This window comes from Arvicanthis niloticus, chromosome 29 (genome assembly GCF_011762505.2).
Source record: "Arvicanthis niloticus isolate mArvNil1 chromosome 29, mArvNil1.pat.X, whole genome shotgun sequence".
NCBI classification, from domain to species: Eukaryota; Metazoa; Chordata; class Mammalia; order Rodentia; family Muridae; genus Arvicanthis; species Arvicanthis niloticus.
This window is the reverse complement of record NC_133437.1, coordinates 25,774,905-25,797,065: the sequence shown is the minus strand read 5'-3', so window position 1 is coordinate 25,797,065 and position 22,161 is coordinate 25,774,905. Positions and strand designations below refer to the sequence as shown.

At 46.9% G+C, this 22,161-nt stretch overlaps 1 protein-coding gene across 2 annotated transcripts in view; it reads left to right on the top strand.

Moving 5' to 3' along the window:
* The window catches only part of Hif3a (hypoxia inducible factor 3 subunit alpha), a 28,348-nt gene extending 7,421 nt beyond the window's left edge, over nucleotides 1-20,927 (top strand). For both annotated transcript variants that reach the window (XM_076927384.1, XM_076927385.1), the window contains exons 3-15: nucleotides 304-449; nucleotides 2,581-2,665; nucleotides 3,292-3,404; nucleotides 3,774-3,982; nucleotides 5,061-5,167; nucleotides 5,423-5,570; nucleotides 8,954-9,066; nucleotides 9,672-9,862; nucleotides 11,386-11,487; nucleotides 12,740-13,011; nucleotides 13,918-14,029; nucleotides 15,407-15,488; nucleotides 16,664-20,927. In XM_076927384.1, coding sequence (XP_076783499.1) covers nucleotides 304-449; nucleotides 2,581-2,665; nucleotides 3,292-3,404; nucleotides 3,774-3,982; nucleotides 5,061-5,167; nucleotides 5,423-5,570; nucleotides 8,954-9,066; nucleotides 9,672-9,862; nucleotides 11,386-11,487; nucleotides 12,740-13,011; nucleotides 13,918-14,029; nucleotides 15,407-15,488; nucleotides 16,664-16,761 — 1,778 coding nt within the window. In that variant the 3' untranslated portion in view covers nucleotides 16,762-20,927. The remainder of the gene's footprint in view (nucleotides 1-303; nucleotides 450-2,580; nucleotides 2,666-3,291; nucleotides 3,405-3,773; nucleotides 3,983-5,060; nucleotides 5,168-5,422; nucleotides 5,571-8,953; nucleotides 9,067-9,671; nucleotides 9,863-11,385; nucleotides 11,488-12,739; nucleotides 13,012-13,917; nucleotides 14,030-15,406; nucleotides 15,489-16,663) is intronic.
* The last annotated feature ends 1,234 nt before the right edge of the window (nucleotides 20,928-22,161 follow it).

The following is a 22,161-nucleotide window of genomic DNA, read 5'->3' as shown; positions in this document are numbered from 1 at the left end:
GACCCTAAAATTTTCTCCTATCCACCTGAGAATTTCTTTTTTTTTTTTTTTTTTTTGGTTTTTCAAGACAGGGTTTCTCTGTGTAGCCCTGGCTGTCCTGGAACTCACTCTGTAGACCAGGCTGGCCTCGAACTCAGAAATCCGCCTGCCTCTGCCTCCCAAGTGCTGGGATTAAAGGCATGCGCCACCACCACCCGGCCAGCTGAGCATTTCTATGAGTTCATGTGGGTAAGGAAAGGTGGAGGAACAGTAGCTAGGGTAGAACCATGACTGACCACAGCTGCCCCCTCCTTCCCCATCCAGGGGAATGGAACCACGTGGGAAAAGGGGGAGAGCCACTGGATGCCTGCTACCTGAAAGCCCTGGAGGGCTTCGTCATGGTGCTCACCACCGAGGGAGACATGGCTTACCTGTCAGAAAATGTCAGCAAGCACCTGGGCCTCAGTCAGGTGAGTTGCCTGCTCTGTGACTGCCACACCCCCACTGGTGATTGGGAGGGGACACCATGGTTTCCCCACACAACCTTAGTTCCTCCTTTAAGGGCAGAGGGAAGAGAGGAATATCACCAGACAGAAGGTTCAGAATGTGTTGGGACAGGCTAGATGTAGGAAATGTGAAGCTGAGACCTGTTGCAGCCTGGGAGGAGATGAACTCAGAGCTTTTGAGAAGAAAGAACAGCTCAGCTGAAATTTAATGACTTAGCCAGTCATATGGCTGAGTGTACATGGAGAAATGCCTGCACGAGCAAAGGCCCAGAGGTGAAGTTAAAAGGAAACACTTTGGAGAAATGACTAAATTGATTTGTGGACAGAGGACAGCAGAAGTTTGGCTTGGGGGGGGGGAGAGTCAGACAGGTCAACGGGTAAATAATGTGTGTCCCCAAGGCACTGAGGAGCCATAGAAGAGGGAGGCTGCATTAAAGAGTTAGAATCATATTTACAGTTTAGAAAGGGAATGGATTTAGAAAGGCTGGAGGTTAAGGGATCAGCAGGGAGTGGACACAAATCTCAGGCAGGAGAAAAGGAGCTGGGGACTAGAACAAGCTTTTAATTCATCCTTAAAGTGAGCCCTATATGAGAAAGTTTGTGTTCTTTTTTGTCTTTCATGTAAATGGCTGTGCAGTGGACCTCTGTTCCTCCTCCCTGATACATAACCCCACTCCTGGTACCAATTTCTCTGTGAGTGTGAGCTCTCAGAGTCAGACAAGTGACTGCCCCGAAGTCCCAAACTAGGAAGTGATAGAGCCAACTACCAAACCTAGTTACAGGAGGTGTTATTAGAAGATGTGTCATCCAGACACCATTGGGTCGGGTCCCACTGGAGCCATCTTTTCATGTGTCCCCCTCCTCAGTACCACCAGGCTCACTTCCTAAACGGAAACAAGGACCAGGTTCTAGGACCTGCCCAGAAAGTGTGACTCCCCAGGGCCTTCACATGTGTGACTCCTGTTTTTATTTTTATTTTTTTTTTATTACTAGTAAAAGATTTTCCTATCCTATGTGTATTGTAGGGGGCCCTGAGTGTGTGTGTGTGTTTGTGTGTGCATGTGTGTGTGCATGCATCATGTGCATTGCAGGTGAATCCTGAATATACAAGTGTGCATCACACAGGTTCCCTCAGAGGTTAGAAGGGGGCATTGGATCCCCTGGAACTGTAATTACAAGCAGTTGTCAGTCACCTGATATGGGTCCTGGGAACTGAACCCAGGTCCTCTGGAAGAATAGCAGGTGCTCTTAACTAATGATCAATCTGCATCTCTCTATCCCCCACCCCCTTTTGAGATAGGGTCTTGCTATGTAGCCATAGCTTGCCCGGAACTTGATATGTAAACCAGGCTGGCCTGGAACTCACAGAGATGGACCTGTTTCTGTCTTCTGAATGTTAGGATTAAAGCATGGGTCATCCCATCATTCATGACTCCCATTTTTAAAGTATTCTTTTACTCCAGAGAGCCACAGACTCACTTCATTTACTTTGTTGAGCTTTTGAAACAGTGTCTCATATAGCCCAGGCTAGCCTCAAACCCACTACACAGCAAAGGATGACCTTGAATTTCTGATCCTCCTGCCTCCATGTCCCCATTTCTGGGATTATAGATGCTTGACACAATGCTCAGACATTGTGTTTGGTATCAAATCCAGGGCCTGGTCTGCATTCGGCAAGTACTCTACCAAGTTAGCGGTATCTCCAGCTCAACATGTTTATTTTTTTAAATGTTGACTCCTCAGTGAACTATTCAGAACACTGCCATTAAACTAGCATCTTATTATCATGTGACCATACCCAGATGCCTTCCCATGGACATACATGCACAAACATCACCCAGTAAACCCCGAAAAAAGCAAGATCTATATGGTCTGTCCAGTAATTTAGAAAGGGTCCTAGTAAATATTAGGTGTTAATGAATGGTTGCTGAATGAATGAATGCATGAATGAATCAATGAATGAATGAACGGGCTGATGACATCACCTAGACTTCTGGTTTGGGGAAGAAGTGATAAGCAAAGAAAGGAGGAGCTCAGGGGTCCTGTTAATTGTGTCTTCTGTCCATTACACTCTCTGTTCCTCACCCCACCACAGCTGGAGCTCATTGGACACAGTATCTTTGACTTTATCCATCCCTGTGACCAAGAGGAACTCCAGGATGCCCTGACCCCCAGGCCAAGTGAGTGCCCACCGTTCAGGGTAGAAAACAGACCTGGGCTTCTCCTTCCTAATCTGGAACATCTGCATAGAGAAAAGTGGACAGAGCTAGCTAGCTACACCCCGGGAGTCCCTTCCCTGGGGGCTCCCTTACCCGCCCCCCAGGGGTCCCTTCCCTGGAGGGGTGTCCCTTCTCTGATTCCAGGTCTCAACTTTGGAGATGAGGCTGGAGAGACTTTAAGATTTTACTTTTGCCAGGTGTAGTGGCGCACACCTTCAATCCCAGCACTTGAGGCAGAGGCATGCAGATCTCTGTGAGTTCGAGGTCAGCCTGGTCTACCTGTCTCAAAAAGAAAGGAAAAAAGAAAGAAAGAGAGAAAGGAAGGAAGGAAGGAAGATTGATTTTATTTTAGGGGGTAGGGAGAGGAAGGGGCAGGAGATGATTGTGCAGATGAGTGCAGGTGACTTCAGAGGCAGGAAGTGGGTTTCAGAGTTACAGATAGTTAGTTGTGAGCTGCCTGACACAGATTCAGGGATCCAAGCTCGGATTCTCTGCAAGAGGTAACAATAAACGCTCGTAACCATTAAGCCATCTCTGAGGCTGGGGGACTAGTTTAACATTTACTTAATGACCTGCCCCCTCTCCAGGCCTGTCAAAAAAGAAGCTGGAAGCCCCAACAGAACGCCACTTTTCCCTGCGAATGAAGAGCACACTTACCAGCAGGGGGCGCACGCTCAACCTCAAAGCTGCCACCTGGAAGGTAGGCTGGGCCTGGTCTCAGGGTGGGTCTGACCCCTGAAAGTCTCGTTCCCTATTGAATCTGGGCTTTCCCAGGCTCAGAGATTTGGTGGAACTCCTTCAAACTGAATCCAGTAGGTTATCAGAGCACCTATGAAATTGAGTATCCCGGGGCCAGACATTGAGGATGCAAAGGTCCTCGGCCTTCTTATTAAATCTTGCAAGTTTCCCGAGGGTTGGAATAAAGATGCCAGAGCTCCCCACGACTTTCAGGAGTAATCAAGAACCTTTTCTCCCAGTTCCTTATGGTACCCAGACACAGCAGGCATCCCAGCCCCGTGGGTTGCCCAGGGCTAAGATGAGTACTCACAACACCCCACTTCACCCAAAGGTGCTGTACTGCTCAGGACATATGAGGGCCTACAAGCCCCCTGCACAGACTTCCCCTGCCGGGAGCCCTCGCTCTGAGCCTCCCCTGCAATGCCTGGTGCTTATCTGTGAAGCCATCCCCCACCCAGCCAGTCTGGAGCCCCCGCTGGGCAGAGGGGCCTTTCTCAGTCGCCACAGCCTGGACATGAAGTTCACATACTGCGACGAGAGGTGGGCAGTAGCTTTATGCAGCACCACACCCACCCACCACCTACTCAAATCTGTCTGCCTGTCTGTCTCTCCTCTCTCTCTCTCTCTCTCTCTCTCTCTCTCTCTCTCTCTCTCTCTCTCTCTGTTATTCTCCTTAGACTTCTGATTGCCCTGTCTCTGTCTCCTAAGGGAGGGGATCACTTGTGCCAGGGACGGAACCCAGGGCTTTGCATGCTAGAAAAGCACTCTGCAGGCTCAGCTACATGCTCAGAAACAATGACTGACTCTAGGTTCTGACTTCTTGGGTTTCCATCCTGGATCTGCATCATTGACCAAGTCACTTCACCTCTCTGTGCTTCAGTGTTCTCTACTGTCCTATAGGAGAATAATGTCCCCTGTTGTTTACTGTTGTCCTTGGCACCCCTTGTGTGGCAAAGTGCAGAGCACAATGAAGTGTCTCCGTTTCTGTCCACATCGATTTTTATTCTTTTCTCTTTGCAGCTTCTGTTCCTGCTTCATGATTCTTTCATATTCTTTTTCTTTATCTTCTCTGCTGCTTCCTTTCCCACACTTTGCTATACACACACACACACACACTCTCTCTCTCTCTCTCTCTCTCTCTCTCTCACACACACACACACACACACACATACACCATGTTTCTTTTCTCATTTATTTACTTATTGTTGTCATGCTAGGGGTAGAATGCAGGGCTTTGCACATGCTTAGCAGGGGCTCTACCACTGAGCCACGCCCCCAGCCCCTCACTGGTGGATTCTAGGGAGGGCTCTACCACCGAGCCACACCCCAGCCCCTCACTGAGGGATTCTAGGCTCTACCACTAAGCCACGCCCTGAGTCCCTGGTTTTGTAAGATAAGGCCTTGCTGTATCCCAAGCTTCAAATTCGCAATTCTGCTTCAGCCGCCTGAGTGCTGCAGTTACAGGTGTAAGTCACCACATGTTACTCTCTTTCTCTGTGTATTATCCTCCTCTTGCCTTTCTGTGGCTGCCCTGTTTCTCATCTTGCTGGTGTTGTCTATAACACTTGCCCCTTCTCTCCATCTGGGCCTTGACCAGTACCTCTCCATTTTACTCCAGGATTGCAGAAGTTGCTGGCTACAGCCCTGATGACCTGATTGGCTGTTCTGCCTATGAATACATCCATGCTTTGGACTCTGATGCAGTCAGCAGGAGCATCCACACCTGTACGTGACCAACATGCCCCCAAGCTAGTGCCAGCTGCTGTATGGCCCCAGCTGACACCAATTCTTGGTCTTCTGAACCACAAAACCCAGGGCTTTGTGAGACTCCTGTCTCCCCCTGAACCCCAAATACTAGGGCTTGCATAGCCTAAAGAAATTTTGTCTTCTATGACCTCACATTCCTAATTCCAGCTTCCTGAGCTTTCTGTCCTCAGGTGTCCCTGAAGTGACCCTTACTCCTACCTACCCTCTCCCCAGTGCTGAGCAAAGGCCAAGCAGTAACGGGACAGTATCGCTTCCTGGCCCGAACTGGAGGGTATCTGTGGACTCAGACTCAGGCTACAGTGGTGTCAGGGGGGCGGGGACCCCAGTCAGAAAGTATCATCTGCGTCCACTTCCTGATCAGGTGAGCAGAAAGATGTAAGGTGTATGTGTGTGTGTCTGTGTGTCTGTGTGTTTGTGTGTCTGTCTTTATGTGAGTGTGTGTGTTTGTGAATGTGTGTGCCTTGTGTGCATGTATGTCTGAGAATGTGTGCTTGTGAGTCTCTGATTTGTGTCTGTGTGTGTGTGTCTGTGTGTCTGTGTCTGTCTTTGTGTGTGTGTGTTTGTGAATGTGTGTGTCTGTGTGTGCATGTATGTCTGAGTATGTGTGCTTGTGAGACTCTGATTTGTGTCTGTGTGTGTGTCTATGTGTGTCTGTGTATGTGTCTGCATGTGTGTGTCTGAGTGTATGTGTGTCTGTATGTGCATGTCTGAGTGTATATGTGTCTGTGAATGTGTGTCTGTTTGTGTTTGCATGTGTGTCAGAGTATGTATGTTTGTGAGTGTCTGTGTGTCTGTGTCTATGTCTCTTAGTGTGTGTGTGTGTGTTTGTGTGTTTGTGTATGTGTTTGTGCCTGTGTGTGCATCTGTGTGTGTGTGTGTGTGTGTGTGTGTGTGGTGCACAGGCAGACCTTCATATTGTACATGTGCAAGAAAGTATATAATGTGTCCCTGTATGTGGAACATATATGACCATGTGAATACACATGTGCATCTCTGTGTGTACTTCTTTTGTGCTACTTTTTAAAAAGATTTATTTACTTTATGTATACTTATATTTTATGTACACTGTTGCTCTCTTCAGACACACCAAAAGAGGGCATCAGATCCCATTACAGATGGTTGTGAGCCACCATGTGTTTGTTGGGATTTAAACTCAGGACCTCTGGAAGAGCAGTCAGTGCTCTTAACCGTTTTTTGTGCTACTTTTAAATTTTAATTTAAAAAACTTTTTTTGAGACAGGCTCTCCCTATGTAGCATGGGCTGTTTTAGAACTCTATGTAGACCAGGCTGGCCTCAAACTCAAGAGATATTCCTGCTTTTGCCTCCCAAATGTTAGAACTAAAGGTGTGCACCACTAGGGACCCTTGCTAATTTATTTTTTTTTTAAATCTACCAGTGCTTTGTGATAGACTCTTGCAGGCCAAGCTGGCCTCAAAGCTTACTTTGTAGCCAAGGATGATGTTGAACACCTGATCTGGGATGCTGGCCTTATTGGAATGTAGCACAATATAACACCTGGCTTATACTGATCAATTGTGAATGTCTGCAGTCCTAGAACTGAGGAGGCTGTGTGATCCCTCCACATTTACTAGGGGTCCAGGTATTGAGCCAGGGCACGTGTAACTTTTCTTTGTCTGTTTGTCTTTTTGTTTGTTTGAGACAAAGTGCCACTCTGAATTCCAGTTAGTATGGAAATCACTATGTAGCCCAGGCTGGTCTCAAACTCAAAACAATCCTCCTGCCTCAGACTCTTGGGTTCTGGGATTACAAACGTAAACCGCTAGGTACAGACCAACAGTTCCTTTCTCAGGTTGACTAGTGTTCACTGGAGAATGAATAAACCAGAGTTCCATGTGCCAGCCAGGGAACTTTGGTCTGTGTCCTATTTGGGGGATTACATAGTCATTATAAACATTCTCAGGTGAGATTTTGTGAGAATGAACATTTTCATTTCTCCTGGGTGAACACCTAGGAGTGGAATGGGTGGGTCATATGTTTCCATAAGGAACTAACAAACTGTTTTCACAGTGCTGCACTATTTTGCATTCCCTTCCACAGTGTATGGGGATTGAAGTCCTCCACGTCCTTGCCAACACTTCACGTTGCTGTTGCTGCATAGTTTCAAATTAGCAAAATCTGGAGTAGAGCCCCTACCTAGAATCCCCCAGTGAGGGGCTGGGGGCATGGCTCAGTGGTTGAGCCCCTGCCTAGAATCCCTCAGAGAGCAGTTAGGAGTTTTATCTCAGTGGTAGAGCACTTGCCTACAGACCACCAGTCCAGAGACAGTCAGCCACATGTTTAAGGCTATGCAGCTCAGAAATGGCAGAGCTGAGATTTGACCCCCATCCACTGGGTTCAGAGTCCTTGTTATTAACCTCTGTGTAGTGATGCTTAACTGGGAGGTGTTTGGGGAATGAATAAATTAATGAGCTCATGTAGCCTGTATGCATAGATATGACACCAAGTGCATAGAGGTTTTGTGCATGCTCTCTTTCTCTAGATAGATATTTCGGTGTCTATAGGTATTCCTCTCTGTCTATGTGTACCGAGTGTGTGTGTGCCTGCATCACTAAGTACACCATGTCTTTTAAGGGGATAAAGGTATCTAGCTTAAACTGATACATCTCCAGGCTAGATTTAGTGAAGGTAAAGAGTCAAACTTCTCCAAGAGCTGCTGGGAGTACCAGACCCACCTGCATTCTGCCCTATAGGATGCTTATACTAATGAGATGCAAATGAACTCATGTTTCTCAACCTCAGACCCACTCCCCCAAAGCCAATTTACCCAGCCAGCATTTGAGTTGATTCCAGAGCCAGAGACTGTGGGCTGGGAGGTGCGGGGGACAGAAGAAGGATGTATTTATAAACCTGTTCCCTTGAGGATGGGATGTCTATGAATAGACACTTCTCAAATAAATGCTTATTCATAGAAATATAGCCATGAATTCTTCATATTTGGAAAAGTGAGGAAGAATCTGTTAAATTTAGATTTTTGGAGACATAGTCTTCTATAGAGCAGACCAACATTAAATTCACTATGTAGCTGAGATTCTGACCCTCCTGCCTCTGCCTCCCAAGTCTTGGGATTACAGGCAGTGGCAACAAGTTCTGTTTTGTTTGGTCTTTTTGAGACAGGGTCTCCTAGTGGTAGCTCAGGATAGCCTCTAACTCTAACTTTCTGCCTCAGCCTCCCAAGTATTAGAATGTATGTTGGCTTCACTGCTCCAGGCTTTTAGTTTCATTTCAACACCATTACAGGAGCTAGGGACATAGCTCAGTGGAGGAGAGTTTGCCTAGCATGCATGAGGTCCTAGGTTCAATCCCAGCACAGTAAACAAACAAACAAACTAAGCAATCAATCTATCAATGCCATTACAGGTTGAGTCTCCCTTATCTCAAATGTTTGGGACTAAAAGCATTTCTGAGGGGCTGGGGATGTAGCTCAAAACCTGGGACTCCATCCTCTATAATTCCAGCACTCAGGAGAATCAGAAGATCAGGGTTATTCATGGCTATGTAATGAGTCTGAGGCCAGCCTGGGCTATGTAAGACTGACTCATCTCAAAACAAAATAAATCCTGGTGAAAAAGCAGTGTGAGGAATTATTTTCTGGCAAATTCCCTTCAGCTCCTAGGGGAAATGGCCTCTGTAGGAAGACATTGGAAACAGCTGCCTGGGGGCAGGCGGTGAGCAAGGACCCTCTCTGACTCCCACTCTTCTTTCTGCCTTGCCCCTCCCCTCAGCCGTGTAGAAGAGACCGGAGTGGTGCTGTCCCTGGAACAAACAGAGCAACACACTCGCAGACCCCCTCAGCTGGGCACCTCTTCACAGAAGGGTATCCCTGGTCACAGTCTAGGTATGGATCAAGGCCATTGTGTCCTCATGACACTAAGAAGAAAGGGTCAGATGCATTTGCATAGGCTCACCAGGCCCTGTGAACTTGTCTGCTGCTTCTCTCCCCTTGTCACTCAGCAGCCAAACCATGCTGGCTTCCTCTCAGTGCCCCCAGTATGCCACACTCACGCCTTCCACATGCTGGTCCTCTGCTTACAGTGTGTTTCCCTCCAGTCTCCTTTTATAGCCATGAGTAGGATGACAGCTTGAGGTTTTTGTTGCCTTCTCCTCTTCCCGCTGTGGTTCCCTGGAGCTCACAATTTCCCTACTCCTTGGGGGTGGGAGGGATGTGGAGAAGTGGGTGCATCAGGCTAGTCTCAACACACAGGAACTGAATGACCACAAACTAGAGTTACTGGGCCTTTCCCCTAGGACCCTCCAGAGCCCCACAGCAATCTTCCTGTGAAATGGCCCAGAGTGAGGCCCTTTGCCTACCCCTCTCCAGCTGCAAACACAGTGGCCATCCAGATGTGCTACTGAAAATGTCACAGTCATCCTCTAGGCTTAGCACAGCTGAGCAGAATCTGGCCTTCAGCCTTGAGTAACTGTGTTCTGTTCACCCTGCAGACCCTCCTGCTCCACGGATCCTGGCCTTCCTGCACCCTCCAGCCCTGAGTGAGGCCTCTCTAGCTGCTGACCCTCGCCGTTTCTGTAGTCCAGACCTGCGCCGACTCATGGCACCCATCCTGGATGGACCTCCCACAGCTACCAGCCCCAGCACCCCACAAGCTGCACGGAGACCCCAAAGTCCTCTTCCGGTAAACAGTGTCTCCTGTCTGAGCACATGGAACCGTGCTGCTTGGGGCCTCTGGCTTGAGACTTGCTGTTCTCTGTGGCCAATTTCTCTACTTTAGGGATGAGATGGGGTTTCTCTAAGGCGTAGGTTACAAGATAGGTATGGTGATACATACTGTTGATCCCAGTACTTGGGAAGCTGAAGCAGGAGGACTGAGTTTAAGGCCAACCTAAACTACACAGTAAAACCTTGTCTCAAAAATCCAAGAGCCAGGCATGGAGGTGCACACTTGCAATTCCAGCATTTGGGAGGCTGAAGCAGGAAGAGTTCAAGGCCAGCCTTAACTATATAGTGAGTTCTAGAGCAGCATGGAATGAGATCCTCTTCTACTTTCATTTCTATTGCTGTGACAAACTATCCTGACAAAGGGGCTGGAGAGATTGCTCAGTGGTTAAGAGTGCTTGCTATTGTAGAGAACCAGAGTTTGGTTCCCAGCAGTCACCCTGGATGGCTCACAATCACCTGTAATTCCAGTCCCAGAAGATCCAACAGCATACTCTTCTGGACTCTGTGGATACCTGCACTCATGCACATCGGACACACGCACGCACACACACACACACAAACACACACATTCACTCAAAGAAGCAACATAGGAGGAAAGGGGTTTATTTTGATTTGCAATTCCAGGTTTTATTTTATCATGGCAGGGAAGACACAATGGCAAGAGCTTGAGACAACAGGTCACATCACACCCATAGTCATGGGGCAGAGAGAAAATGAATGAATGTATGCTCTCAGGTGCTCAGCATTATTTCCCCATTATGAAATTCAGGACCCCTAACTAGGGAATGGTGTCACCCACAGTGGGCTGTCTTCTCACATCAATTAAGTTTAAGTTTTCATGTATGTTTTGTCTGCATGTATGTATGTGCACCACATATGTGCCTAGTTCCTGTGGCAGTCAGAAGAGGGCATCAGATAACCCCAAAACTGGAATTATGAATGTTTTTTTGAGTCACCATATGGCTGCTAGGAATCAAACCTGGATTCTCTGGAAAAGCAACAAATTTTCTTAACTACCAAGCAATATCTCCAGGCCCTACCTCAATTAACTTCATTAAGACTATCACCCACAGACATCCACAAGCCAACTCACCGTAGACAATCCCTTTGACTAGGAGATTCTAGATTGTGGCAAGCTGATAATGAAAGCTAACCATCACAGACCCTGCCTTAAAATAATATATCAGTAAATAAAGCCAAGAATGAAGGCACACATCTGTAATCTCAGAATTTGGGAACTGAAACAGGAAGACCCAAAGTGCTAAGTCATCTTCAGCCTCTTTGGGAATTCAGGGCCATCTTGGACTACATGAGACAATGTCTCAAAACAAAAGCAAACAAGCAAACAAACAAAACCACCTTCATTTGCATTGCTGTTTGACTCCATACAAGCTAAAACTCCCCCACCTCTGCCCCGAACTGTTACTGTCAGCACTCCTCAGACTCAGTCTCCCATATCTCTGCTCTCTTTCCCTCCAGGCTGATCTCCCAGATCAGTTGGCTGTGGGCTTGGAGAATGCACACAAACTCTCCACTGCCCGGAAAAACAAGACTGTGGAGACAAATCTAGATACAACTCAGGTGAGGACCGACATGAAGGAGGCAGCTTATCTGGCTTTATAGAAGGGTTATGTGATGAATGGATGTGTGGACAGATGGAGACATGGATGGGTGGATGGATATTTGGATAGATGCATAGATAGATAGATGCATAGATAGATAGATAGATAGATTATAGATAGATGATTGATAGATGACAGATTAGATAAATATGATTAATAGATGACAGATTATAGATAGACAATAGATGGATTGATAGATGGAATAAGAGATAGATGACAGATTATAGATAGATGATAGATAGTTAGATTGGTAGATAGAAGATATAGACAATAGATAGATAGATAGATAGATAGATGATAGATAGTTAGATTGGTAGATAGAAGATATAGACAATAGATAGATAGATAGATAGATAGATAGATAGATAGATAGATAGATAAAATAGATGACAGATAGATTGGTAGATAGAAAGATAGATAGAACATAAAGATAGTAGATAATAGATGACAGATTATAGATTGATAGTAGATACATATGTGTATGTACATACATAGTAGACCATTGTTTCCTGAAAGAGAAGACAAAAGAGTAGAGAGGGAGACAGAAAGAAATATAGAGACAAAATGATAGACAATCAAGGCGGGGGGGCGGGCAGGGGCAGACACACAGAAACAAGCCCCCAGAGAGACACAAAGACAAAGGCAAACGGTGACACCGAAGGAGTGGGAGACAGAGAAAACAAGAAGGGGACAGATAGGAGGACAGAAAGACAGAGAGACTGGTTAAGAAGAGATAGAGATGAAGGGGAGAGAGACACACATAGAAAGGGGAGAGATAGAGAGTGAAAGACAGACAAAGAAATAGTTACAGAGACGGGGAGAAAGAGAGAAAGAAGGAAGAGATAGAAAGACAGAGCCATAGGCAGAGCTAGATAGATGTGGTCAAAACCACAAAGACACCAAAAGAAACTCGGAAACAAACGGGCACAGATGACACTGTCACAGTTATCATGCCTTACGGCTAAATTCGAAAGACATGCAGAATCATGTCCTTTTATACCCTTTCCACTTGATCCTGTGGAAAGGGACTGCACCCAAGGATAATCTTTAGAGTACCTTAGGAACTGACTACCACAGTCTTTGTACCCATTTGAGAGATAAGAAAAAGTTTCACTCTTCAGGCAAACACCTCAGAGGAGTTAGTACCCAGAACCCAGCCTAGGGCCCCCTAATCCATGGGACCTGCTGTAAACCCCTCCTGCGCCTTACAGGATTCTGACTCTTTGGACTTGGAGATGCTGGCTCCCTACATCTCCATGGATGATGACTTCCAGCTCAACTCCAGTGAGCAATTGCCCAAAGTTCACCGCAGACCTCCAGGGGTGGCCCGTAGGCCGCGTGCTCGGAGCTTCCATGGCCTGTCGCCCCCCATCCCTGAGCCCTCCCTGCTGCCCCGTTGGGGAAGTGACCCACGACTGAACTGTTCCAGCCCCTCCAGGGGGGATCCCCCTACAGCCTCCCTGACGCCTGGAACTCGGAAGAGGTGAGCCACAGCGAGAAGGTGGTATAACACAGGCATATAGAATGTCCCTGCATCAGCCCCATCGCACAGCATGCTTCCTGTCTCCATCTCTCCAGCCAGGCCCTCCATGTGCCCCCTACTGGACTGCCTTCCACTGTTCTCACCATTTACCCAAACCCCACTGCAGCCAGGATCAGTCATTATGACACATTTGCATATGACTTAGTGACAGTGGGGAGGTAGATGGATGGGTAAATAGAGAAGTGGGGAAAACTTAGTGGTGGGTAGGTAAATGAATGAATAGATAAATAGGTAGATTGAAAGAATCAATGGATGAGTGGATGGTAGCTGGAAGATGAATGGGCAGTTAGATGGATGAATTGGTAGGTGGATAGAAGGATAAATGGATAAATGGAAAGCTCAGTAGATGAATGGATAGATGGATGGATGGATGGATGGATGGATGGATGGATCTTGAAAGGGTAGATTAATCAATAGATGAATGGAAGTATAAATGCATGGACAAGAGGAGCATGGTAGATGAATGAGTGAATGAATGAATGTAGGTATAAATGAATATATGCATGAATGAATGAATGGACATATTCATGAATGAAGATATATTCATGAATGAATGAGTAGACCTGGGTGAGTGGATAGGTGAATAGAATGAATGAGTAGATTGGGGAAGGAATGGGTAGATGGATGAATGGATAGACAGGAGTCAGGGAGCAGACAGATGAAGGCTCACTGTGTGGAAACTAGTAGGTCACAGTGCAGATAAATGAGAGGATGCTCAGTGGGTGGATGAGTAGACTGGTAGGTATGTATGTAAGCATTGTGTGGGAAGGGCATCAGCTTCCAACACCAGTACCTACATTTGCCCAGGCTTGCTGTAGTTTGAGAATCTTGCCTGTTTCCCTACAGGGCCTTGGCCCAGAGCTCAGAGGACAAAGGGTTGGAGCTGCTGGAAACGAAGCCCCCTAAGCGGTCCCCAAGACTAGAACCTGGAAGCTTCCTGCTGCCTCCACTCAGCCTGGTAGGTTTAAAGACTCGGGTTGTGTGTGAGAGGGAGGGTATTCTCCAATCCTCTGAACCTAGCAGATGTATAACCTCCTGTTTTATAGATGGGAAAACCAAAGAAAGCCAGGGGCTGGCTGAAGGTCAGATGGAAGATCAATGGTCCAGCTAGAGACAGGACGTTGATCCTCTCAGTCTGCTGAGGGGCATGAAATGCCTTTGCGAATACATAGCTAGTGCCAAAAAGAGACATGAAGTAGGTCAAGAGCAGTGAAACAGCACATCAGATGAGGAGGAATCTTCTCTCCTTCCATGGTCCCCCTCCAAAGTGAGAACAGCCTCAGATCTGGAGTACCACTGTAGTGTTTAAAGAATAAATACTGGAGCCAAGTGTGGGGGCCATGGCCCAAACCCCAGCCCTAGGGAGACTAAGGCAGGAGGATGATTAGATGGAGGTCAACCTGAACTGTGTAGTGAGACCCTATCTTGAAAGACAAAGCAAGGAAAAATATATGTTGTGCACAACAGCAAAATCTGGTTTATTCCTTAAAGCTACCCTGGGTTGGATGACTTCCATAATCCCTCTGTCTAATGCGTATCTCCTACAGGGCTTCTCTGCTCCATAGTCTGCAAAAACTGTTTGAATATGAAGGGTGTGACTAATAATATCAATAGCTCACATTTACTGCTGCACTGAACTACAAGATTAACTTACACAGTCCTCCTGAGTATACGTCCATAGAATTTAATAGCAGTAAATATCATTATGGTGAGACAGTTACACAGAAGTAAAAGAGAATTGTCAGCCAGTCTAGATAGCACACCTAAATGGAGTGAGCTGCTGTAGCACCCAGCACTGCCCTAGCCATTAAGGGCTAACACCCTCCAGCGTGGGACACGGTCAACCCACAGCACCCCAGCGGGAAAGCAGCTAGACAACTGCCTTCCTCTTCCCACCGGGCAAGGGTCTGCTGAGTCCAGCAAGAAAACACAGCAAAATTGCACAGCAGTGTGGTCAGCCTCCTGGAGCACAGAGGTGGAGAAAGGAGGAAGGACCACCCAGAGGATGTCCAGAACACTGATTTATCCCAAAGTCTCTCAAATGACTAGTACTTACCAGACTGTACCATACTGCCTGGTCAGATACTTTGATGATGATGATGATGATGATGATGATGATGATGATGATAAAGATGCTGCTGATGTTGATTCTAATAATGGTAAGGGTGATGCTGCTGCTGGTGGTGTTGGTGTTGATGATAGTGTGGAAATGCTGATGCTGATAGAGTTAATAGGATGATAATGCTAATGGCTGTTTGAGGCTGATGATGATGGTTGTGGTACTGATAATGGTGTTAATGATGATGATGACAACTCTGTCTCCCAAACTCCCCAGAGTTTCCTTCTGCAAGGTCGACAACTCCCAGGGAACCAGCAGGATCCCAGAGGCCCACTCCTGGATTCTCATGAGCCCTTGGGTGAGTCATAAAGCCTGGGTGTACAGAAACATCAGGCCTCTTCCTCCCTGGATGTTTCCATAAATAACTGAAAGGAGAATGGAAGCACCTCAGGAGAGGGGAGGAGGGAGGGAGGGAGGTGTCTTAGTTAGGGTTATTTTTCTCTGTGATGAAACACCATGACCACAAGCAAGTTGGAAAGGAAAGGATTTATTTCACTTCCACACTGTAGGCCATCACTGAGGGGAGTCAGGACAGGAACTCAAGCAGGGGAGGAACCTGGAGGCAGGAGCTGATGCAGAGGCCATGGAGGGGTGCTGCTTACTGGCTTACCACCCTGGTCTGCTCAGCCTGCTTTCTTATAGAACCCAGAACCACTAGCCCAGGGATAGCACCACCCACAGTGGTCGGGCTCTTGCTCATCAATCACTAATTAAGAAAATGCCCTACAGGCTTGTCTACAGCCCAGGCTTAAGGAGTTGGGGTTTCCTCCTCTCAGATGACTCTTGGCTTCTGTTAAGTTGACATAAAACCGTTCAATGCAGAAGGTGCCCACAACCCTTTCCTCTTCTCCTGAGCCCTGTGGAAAGAAAGAGATGCTGAGGAAGGGTAAGGACTTATGAAGGCTACCCCTTGAAGTGGAAGCCAAGGTCTCCTAGACCCAGATACAGCTCCACTTCAGGGCTTGACCAGGTTAAAGTAACTCCACAAGGTAACTCCCAGCCATGTGGTTTTGGGACGGGTACTTGTGAAGCCTCAGCTCCTGTCAGTGGAGTCCTACGACTACAGTTTTACCTGGAGAACCTGTTTGGAGATATGAATTGTGGAGATGCTGCATGGGCAGAATTCACCCAAGAATCTTAAGTAGTTAAGTGTTCAAGAAACACCTCCTCTTGTGGCTGCAGGGTGGGGCGGTGCTGGCTCTGCAGCCTTTCGGCTTGTTTGCCTTTTTATAGTGATCTTCCCTGCAGCTACCAAAAGCTTTGGCTTCCCTTGGAGCCTCAGGTGGGTCCTGGGGATCAAACCCAGTGGTCTGTTCTTGCCTTCCAATCTACTAGGGATCAAACTCAGATTGTCAAGGCTTGCAGCAAACACCTGTACCCACTGAGCCATCTTGTCAGCCTGTCTCCCTGCTTTAGATGCAAGTACATCATGGGTGCCGATTCTCTCCTGATTCACCTTCCCTTTCTCTGCAGGCCTAGCTCCCTCGCTGCTCTCTCTCTACCAGCATGAGGAAACTATCCAGCCCAGGAACCTCTTCCCACCAGCAGCAGGCTTGGCCCAGACCCACTGAGTCAGCCTTCCTCTCAGCCCTCTTCTTCTACCCCAGAAAGGACTCAGCCACACTCCACACCAGCAGCCTACACCCAGGATGGGGCCTCTCTCCTCTGAGTGCGCCCCCCCCCCCAGCCAGCCACAATCCTACCTCAGACCCCCAACCTTCTGCCTTCCCCCAGTCAGAGGCTTCTTGGGTGTTCTCAGCTCAGTGACCTCTAGGAGGGGTGTGTGACCCCCCCACCTCCTCTCAGGACTTCCTTTGGGGTGGGTCTCCATACCTCACTACCCCTTTCTCTGACTCTCTTTGCTTTATTTGGGAGAATGAGGGGTTGGGAGAATCAGGGATCCATCTCTGATCCTGACCCCATGGAGCTTAGACAACTGTAATCATGGTTTTTGGGTTTTTGTTTTCCCCCTGTTCCTCTTCTATCAGCTCTACTTTGTTCTTTTCACAGTAGGGCATTCAGTCACTCTGCGTGCAATTGCTGGATGGGACTCTGGTCTTCCCCTCTTCTGTGGCAAATGTGGGGAGCCTCTGGGTCAGATCTCGCCTCAAGCCACTTACGAAGTCTTAGCCTTCCAAGCTGCCGCCCAGCTCTGCTTGTCCTCGCTGCTCCTGACTTCCTGCTCTCTGGCCTCCTCTGCATCTTGAACACTTGGCCTTGCCTTTACTGTCTGTGGACTGTAAAACCTCTGGTCTTCTCTGGACCTAGGCTATACCACTTTCTCTCTTCTTTGCATCTAGTCCATGCAGCGCCTGGTCTTTGTTCTAGATTGTATGCCCTTGGGCCTTCTCTGGTTCTAGACTTTCTACTTCCTGGTCTAAAACATATAATCCATGGCTTTTCCCTGTCTTTCTAACTCCATACTTCTCTTTTTCTGTTTCTAGACTGTGAAGCCTGTGAGCTTCATTGGCTCTAGACTGTACCACCAGTGGTCTCCTCTAGTTTGAAGATCATGACCTCTGCCCTTCCCTTGTTCTAGACACTGTGGCCTCTGGCCTCCATGGTTCTAAACTGTGTTATTCCTGCCTTGTTTGGCTCTAGAGTGTGCAACCTCTGACCTTCTCCGGTTCTAGTCTGTACATTCTTCAGTCTTTTACCTGACTCTAGATTGCATGCCTTATGGCTCTGCTATGGTTCTAGACCATGCTACTTTTCTGGCCCTTTCCCTGATTCTACACCACAGGCCCTCTGTTCTTCTGTGGTTCTAGACCAGTGGTTCTTAACCTTCTTAATGTTGTAACCCTTTAATACAGTTCCTCACGTTGTGGTGACCCCAGACTATAAAATTATTTCATTGTTACTTGTAACTACAATTTTTCTTTTGTTATGAATCATAATGTAAATATCTGATATACGGGATATCTGATAAATGATCTCCAAAATGATCACAGCCCACAGGTTGAGAACTGCTGTTCTAGAACAGCCTATGACCTTTGATTCTAGGTTATGCTGCCTCTGATCTACATTGGTTCCAAATTATATGACCACTAGCCTTCTCTGGCATTCCCTGGTTCTAGACTGTGCTATCATTGACTCCCCTGGTTCTAGATAGCATCATTTACAACATGGTCTGCTACAGACCTCAGTTTCTTCAAACCCCTCTACTTCCACATCTCATGGTCTTTAGTTCTTTCTTGGGCTTGATCTCACAACTCCCAATCCTGACATTTTAAAGTGGGGTTTGAATTACATAATCTGTAAGGCTCTCTGGATCTAAAGCCTACAACCACCAAGAATTCTCTGGCTTCAAGACTTATTCTGTAATTTCCTCTGGCTCTATCCTCTTCTTAAAAATCCTCTGGTTCTCAGGCCCTCTGCTCCCTGCCATTGTAGACCATTGACGTGTGCAGGAGCAAGGATTAAACCCAAGACCTTGTACATGCTAGGTAAACACCCTACCACTGAGCTGCATCCCCAGTCCTTTCTTACGTCTTATTTTGAGACAGGATCTTTATTGGTTGTACAAACTAACTTTGAACACAAGTCTGTAAACCTATGCAGGCCTTGAACTCATGATCCTCCTGCCTCAGTCTCCCAAGTAGCTGGAAATTACAGGTCTTAGAGACTGACCCCAGCTAATCTTATAATTGATGATTTCTTCTTGTTTCTGGATCCCCCAACTCCAAGCTTCTTATTAGTTCCAGTCTTCCTGATCTGTAAGATATTTGGTTTCAAATCCAGACCTCATTTCTAGATCATTTTAGTTCCAACCCTATTGTTCTCTGCACTTGAGAATTTAAGAATTGCTTTCCCCCAGTGAGGAAGGGCAAAGTGAGTTTTATGTCTTGAACTTGGATCTGTTCCTTCTGGAGCCAGATACCATGTGCCCATTCTCTTGGGTTCCAGATTTCATTACCTTCAATCATTACACATGTTTTAGATCATGCAGACTCTAGACCTCGAAACCTCCAGGATCCTCTGTTCTCAGACATGGTGATCTGCCTATTACTGAGCCTCAAATATCAAGATGGGCAGTGGTGGTGCACTTCTTTGATCCCAGCACTTGGGAGACAGAAGCAGCAAATCTCTTTAAGTTTGAGGCTTGCTAATCTATAGAGCAAGTCCCAGGACTCCGGGGCTACAAGGAGAAACCCTGTCTCAAAAACAACAAAACAGAACAAACAAACAACAACAACAAAAGCAAACCACATATATCTTCTGGGGTTTGTTACTGTTTTGAAACAGTGTCTTAAACTCATTGACCATAAAATTGCTATATAGTCAAATGGCCCTGAACCAGTAATACCCCTTCACCCACCTCCCAAGTGCTGGGATTACGGATATGCCCAGTTTTATGTGGCGTTGGGGATTGAACCAGAGCCTCATGCATGCTAGGCAAGTACTGTACCAACTGAGCTACACCCAGCCTCTACAAATGTCTTCTGCTTCTAAACCTTATTCCGTGAGTTCCTTTGGTTCTAGGCTCCACAACTGCCAAGTCCTCTTTACTTCAGACCTTATGACTCAAAGTACCCTGAATCTAGAACATGGCTTGAAAATATCATCTAATATCTTGCCTTATATATTTCTCTAGTTCTAAACCTTAGAACCCCAACTCCTGATTCTAGATTTTGAGATCCTAAAATCCTCATGGATTCTAGAACTTAGTTTGGGGGCTTTTTTTTTCCAGGGAGGGGCAGGGCATCATGCATCTCTGACTGGCCTCCAACTCACTATGTAGTCAGAGATGACCTTGAACTTGTGATTCTGTACCCTCCACCTCTCAAACACTGCAATTGCAAATGTTCAACAGCATGCTCACTTTGTGTGGTGCCAACAATGAACCCAGCTTTGTGCATGACTATAGCAAGCACTCTACCAGCTAAGACACATCCCTGTCTTAGGCTTTTTCTGATTGTGTCACTCTGAATTCCTGGAGTTGTAGGCCTCCTAATTTCCAGTTGCCCCTGGCTTCTGGTCCTACTTCCTCAGGCTGTAGAATGCAACCTTCAAGTGTTTCTTGTTGTAGAATCTAGAACTCACTATGTAGATTTCCTTGATCCAAGATCTCGAACCCCTTGACTCCCTGGGTCCAAATCTAATACGTCTAGCTCTGTCTGGGCTTCCCAGTCCTCACTGATCTTGTCTCAGTTCTTAGTCCTCAAGTCTTTTCATCCCACATGCTCTGATCATGATGTTCATGCTCAAGCCTCTCCTGTCTCATAGCCCTAAAAATTCTCTTCCCTGGAACCTCTTCCATACCCCACCCGAAGCCTCCAGGCATGCATTTAACCTTAACTCTACTCCAGGTATCTAGGGACCTGAGGCTCCTTCTCCTTCCTAGGGGTTCCATAATCCAGCCGCACACAGGCACACGCACAGCCCTATCTGTATATCTTGGGGTGGGGAAAGAGGGCAGGACCCCTCAGCTGTCTCCCACCAGCTATGCATCTTCATAACCCCCAGCTCCCCTTCTACAATGGTGCTACTTTGGGTCTTCCACAGGAAAAGGCTCCCATCTCTACCTTATTCACCCCTCTTTGGAAGGCACTATTCAGTTTGTCTTGTCAAGAGGTGGCCTGTTCAGGTGCTACAGGAGAAAGGTCCTGAATTCTCTCTCCCCTCATGGGTGTTGTGGGCCCTTAATGGGAAGAATTGTCCCAGCCATGCTTAGCTCAGAAACCCACAAATGTCTCCAAAACTACCATAAAGACCTCGCCTTGGTAGGCACCAGAGAGACCTGTGTTGACTCATCTGTGGGGTTGCTTTGGAGGTTGTGGGTACACTGTGTAACTGGGATTCCTTGTTTGTTTATGGAGAATGAGACAGAGCCTATCGTAAGCCAGGCTAGCCTCAAACTCATTATGTAGCCAAGGATGACATTTAACTTTGATCAGCCTGCCTCTGCCTCTTAAGCGCTGGTAAAACAGGGGTGTACCACTACATTTAGCTTCCATAATACTTTCTGATGCTCTGTGTGTGTGTGTGTGTGTGTGTGTGTGTGTGTGTGTGTGTGTGTGCATGCGCACGCTGATATTGCTGATATTGCTGATATTGCTGATATTGCTATTTGGGGTAAACATGTGGGTCTTTCAACTATACTTCTGTGGTGGGAAGATGTGTGATTCCTTCTCCATGTTGATGTTAGTATCTGGATATTTTTCTGTGATTTCTTGTATGTAAGCATTGTGATTTTTTTTTCATTTTATTTGCTTTGCATGCATGAATTTGGATGTACGTGCATGCTGTATGTGTGTACATTAAAGGATGACTTGCAGCACTTGGTTCTTGCCTTCCACCACGAGGATCCTGAGAATCACACTCTCAGGTCCTCTGGCTTGGAGGCAGCATCTTTACTCGCTGATGCTTCTCAGTAGGCTGTGGAGTTTGAAGTTTGCCCGTTTGTTTAATGCAGGATGATGGTTAACTCACTGTCTGTCTTCCTGATCTTTATCTCCCTCGTGCTGGGATGACAAGCATGTTTTCACCACACCTGTTTTATTCGGTCCTGGGGACTGAACCCGGGAGCTTGTGCATGCTAATCAAGAATTCTACTGATTGATCTGCATCTCCAGCCAGGAGTGATCATAGTGCACTGTGGTTTCTTTTTTAATATCTGTATGATGTCATGATACTGCATATGTGTGTGGGACTGTTTAGCACAGTAATTCAGAGAGAGAGAGAGAGAGAGAGAGAGAGTGAGTGAGTCTGTGTGGGAGATTGAGTCTACAGATTCCTGTGTAGGAGGATGTGTCTGTTCTGTTTCATCTCTGTGCATGTCACTCTTCTATCCCTCTCCCATGTCCCACACAGGAACCCAGACAAGAGAACCACTTTCAAGTTGTTGCACGTGCTGTGCCTTCTGCTTTAAATGTCTTTCCTGAAGATGTGCCTCAGTTTATAAAGTGACTGCCCAGCATGCATGAAGGCCTGAGCTCCATCCCCAGCACCACATAAGACAGGGCTCAGTG